We start from the raw sequence: 3,812 nt of genomic DNA, 5'->3' as shown, positions 1-3,812 counted from the left end.
TAAATGTGTCTTTAAAAAAATTTTTTTTTAGTTAAAAAAGTCAGGGGTTTCCCCACCCCACACCATCACCAAATCTGCTATTTGGAAAGCTTCTTCATTGAAGGGGCATGCTAGAAAAGCTTAGAAATGGAAGGCTTAGTTGGGCATGGTGGTGCATGCCTTCAGTTCAAGTACTCAGTAGGCAGAGGCCAGGAACTTCTGAGTTCTAGGTCCTGTGTCAAAAAAAAAGAAAGGAAGGAAGGAAGGAAACTGGAGAGATGGCTCAACAATAAAAAATGAATGGAGTTGTCTGTAACTCCAGTCTTAGGAGATCCAAAGCCCTCTTCTGGCCTCTGCCAGAGCAAGGTATGCACATGGTACACAGATATACATGCAGACAAAACACTCATAAATGGGGGGGGGGGAAGCTGGATGAAACCCGAAGAGATGTGGTTGCTGGGAATTGAACTCAGGACCTTTGGAAGAGCAGGCAATGCTCTTAACCGCTGAGCCATCTCTCCAGCTCCAGTGTGAGGGTTTTGTAAATGGCTTTTGTTGTTGTTGATTTGCCTTCCTACTCTTCTCATCCTCCCCCCTTGTACCTTTCCAGTCCTCTTTCGTGTCACGTGTGTCCTCTTGTTCCTCCATCCTCTTCCCTTGTCATCATCGTTCTAGTTTCAGAGCTCACACTTACTTTCTCTTCCTTTACTACACACGCCTATGTGGGCCTTGGGGTCGTTTGGATGACACTTATCCGGCCCTGTTTCTTTGGAGAAAACTCTCTGTTGGTAGTTTGGGTGCTTAACTGTCGTAGTTCTTTTTGCATTGTAGATATTAACGTCATCCTTCGCCCTTAAGTACATCCGGGAAAGATTTTCTCCCATTCTTTAGGCTGACTGTTCTTTCTACTCCGTATCTTTTGTATAAACTTTTTTAATTTCATGTAGTCCCATTTTTAATTCTCCGGGCTGCTTCTGCGCCAGTGAAGTCATGTGTAGAAAATTCTTGCCTATATCTATTTTTCTTGAAATTTATTCCTTTGCTTTCCTCTGTATTTCAGACCTCAGGCTGATCCTCTTCGATTCCCGCCAAAGCAAGGGGGCGTGGTTCCCGGCGCGGCCTGATGACGACATTTCGGCGCCGAGTGGCCGAATGGCGGCTTCCATATTTTGAGAAGCTCGAGATTTGTGCAATCAGCACCGCAGGTGAGTGGCGGAAGCCGCGCGTGAGGCAGCCCCGCACCGTGCGGTTTCCTCGAGTCCCCGCCGAGGCCGGCTCGGTTCTTCCCCGAGCCGTGGGACTTCGGGGCTCCCGGCAGCTCCTCCTAATCGGGGCCGGCGGGGAGCGGAGGGCCCAGCTGCACCCTCACGCCACCTCCAGGGCCATGCCTTTCTGCCGCCTTCCTGCGTGGTCCTCACAGCCAGTCCCGGTAGGGGCTTGATGGACGCGTGATGCGGGAGTTGAGGGAGGGAGGACTTGGAGTGAAAACTGAACCTTGGGCTTAGCTAGTAGCGTTGATCGTAGATCTCGGTGTGGGTCCAGGTACTCTACCTTCTGACTTTTCCGAGCCTCAGTTTCCTCCTCTGTAATAGGGTAGTCTCGAAACTTCGCGATCAACAAATGGGGGCAAGCCGCAGCTTCTCATAGAGTAGCCAAAGGAGGGCCTGGCTGTGGCGCGATAATCTTGGCCTGAGAGCGTTAATTCTCAGTCGTTAGAAACCTCAAAGATAGAGTTGAAAGCAGCGCCTTAAGAAAGTAGGTATTGAGGGGTCAAGTGAAGCGAACGCCTTTGGCACTGCCTGCGCAGTGGCACGGGACGTAGCTGACAGGGTCTAAAATCAAGTGGGTAAGAGTCGTTGAAAAAGCCGCGGAAAGACCCACGTTTGAGATCTCTGGCCCTCCCTTTCAGCTGCCTGCTTTCTGTGAGGAGAGTTACTTGTCTCCTCTAGAGCCTTGTCCTTATCAAATACTCCACAGTTTTGTGCTGCTCTGATCATTTTGGAGTAGTTTGTAATTTTGGTCATTTTAAGTTTTCCTTAATACTAAAACCGATAGTTTAAGAATTGGAAAAAGCTGGGAAGTGATTGTCTTGCCAAACGGCATAGGTTGGTGTGGTCTCCTCAAAACTGCAGCTTCCTTCAGCTCCTGCTGCTCAATTTCTCTCCTCACAGACTGCCAGTTGCCACCTTGGCATCTTTACTCCTGTAATGGGCAGAGCTGTGGGGAAAGACCTCACTAGTCCATCAGTGGAATGCAGGCTTCTTCTCTGTCCTTGTTGACTATGATTACTTAGTGTTTCTGACTGCGGTGGCCAGAGAGATAGGAAGCTGCAGAGCTAGTCCTAATTTTTGGTGGCCATTTCAAAGGCTTCCTTCCTAGAACTTGCTCTTCATTTGTTACAAAGATCACGTTATATGCTTTGCCCTTCTCTTTCAAATAAGAGGTTTGTAAGGAGTTTACCTGAGTCTTGGCTCTGCTGCTTACTAGTTGGGTGTCAAGAAAGCTTTTGCAGTGTTCCACCTGCTTCCTTATTTGTGTCCGCCTCATGAGGTTATATGAAGATGGACTTTCTGCCCTTCCGAACTTAGCACCTTTTGCATTTGCTTTCTTTTAGTTACAAAGTCACAAGGCCGAGCCAACTTAAGTGAGGTATCTGCGTAGAATATTAGAGGAGCCAAACCGAGATCTGATCAGATCTGCAGACTTGGGGGAGGAATCTGCTTCCAAGCTTTCTCAAGTGGCTCTCAGAATCCATTTCCTTCGAGATCTTGACTTCTAGCTGAACTCTGCTTTGTGTCCACTGACATTGTACTTCAGTTGGTTCTTTAAACTCTCTTTACATCAGTGATTAGAGGAGTGTTTGAATAGCCATGCAAGAACAGTCTTGGGAGATGTTCTGCCTGTCACTGTAATTAGATAAGGAAACAAATGGAAGGCTCTTAAAGCCGGTCCAACCATCTAGCGAGTGCTATATAAGCCTAACCAAGCAGTGTCCACCTCTGAAGCTGTGGTCTTTATGAGTGTGGCATTTTAGAAATCAAAGGAATATGTGGTGTGATTTGTGACAAGCTCGGCACCTGCTCTCCTGGGCACTGTGAAATTGTCTAGTCTGTTGTGTAGAAGATGCAGAGGTTTTGTCTTTGCTTTTCCACAGTGGTTCCCTAGCACGGCCGTTGCTGACTTGCCACAGGCTGCTATGGCATTCCCTCACCTGCAACAGCCCAGCTTTCTCCTGGTAAGTGTCAGCTACCTTTGGGAGAATTGCTGGGGGTGATTCTATAGCAGAGGGACTTAGGACTTCTTTCTTCTGATTTGAAGGACTCATTTTTAGGGGACAAAGAACCTTCCTATAGAGCCCTGCTGCCCTCTGTTTTTTGAGACGGGGTCTTTTTATGTAACTCTGACTGTTCTGGAAATTGCTATGTAGACCAGATTGACTTTGGGCTCACAGAGATTCGACTGCCTCTGCCTCATGAGTGCTGGGATTAAAGGTGTGCGCCACCATACCTGGCTGTGCAGGCCTCTTGAAGTCTAGTCCATCCTGCCTTAGTTCACCAAGTGCTGGGATTATTGTGGGCTTGTCCCACCATACTCAGCTGATTTGAAAATCTCTCTACTAGATTTTTTTTTTAAATAGGAAACAATACCAAAATCAGTGTTAGAATACTTACTGTGCCTTCACTTAGTTCAGGATATTACATGCATTCAGTCTCTGAACTCTCCATGGAGTCAGTGTGTTGTCCCCATATCCTGTGACCTCCGTAGATCTCCATGGAGTCAGTATGTTGTTGTCCCCATATCCCGAGACCTCAGTAGATCTCCATGGAGTCAGT

The 3,812-nt window shown here is 47.6% G+C and overlaps 1 protein-coding gene across 1 annotated transcript in view; it reads left to right on the top strand.

The window, feature by feature from the left end:
• The first annotated feature begins 1,315 nt into the window (after positions 1–1,315).
• Smpd4 (sphingomyelin phosphodiesterase 4) overlaps positions 1,316–3,812 on the top strand; it is a 24,177-nt gene continuing 21,680 nt past the window's right edge. The window contains exons 1-2 of the mRNA XM_013354769.2: positions 1,316–1,408; positions 3,134–3,214. Of these exons, the coding sequence (XP_013210223.2) occupies positions 1,364–1,408; positions 3,134–3,214 (126 nt within the window). The 5' untranslated portion in view covers positions 1,316–1,363. The remainder of the gene's footprint in view (positions 1,409–3,133; positions 3,215–3,812) is intronic.

This window comes from Microtus ochrogaster, unplaced genomic scaffold (genome assembly GCF_000317375.1).
Source record: "Microtus ochrogaster isolate Prairie Vole_2 unplaced genomic scaffold, MicOch1.0 UNK68, whole genome shotgun sequence".
Classification (NCBI taxonomy): Eukaryota; Metazoa; Chordata; class Mammalia; order Rodentia; family Cricetidae; genus Microtus; species Microtus ochrogaster.
The sequence above is the reverse complement of the archived record's forward strand: the minus strand, read 5'-3'. Positions and strand labels throughout refer to the sequence as shown.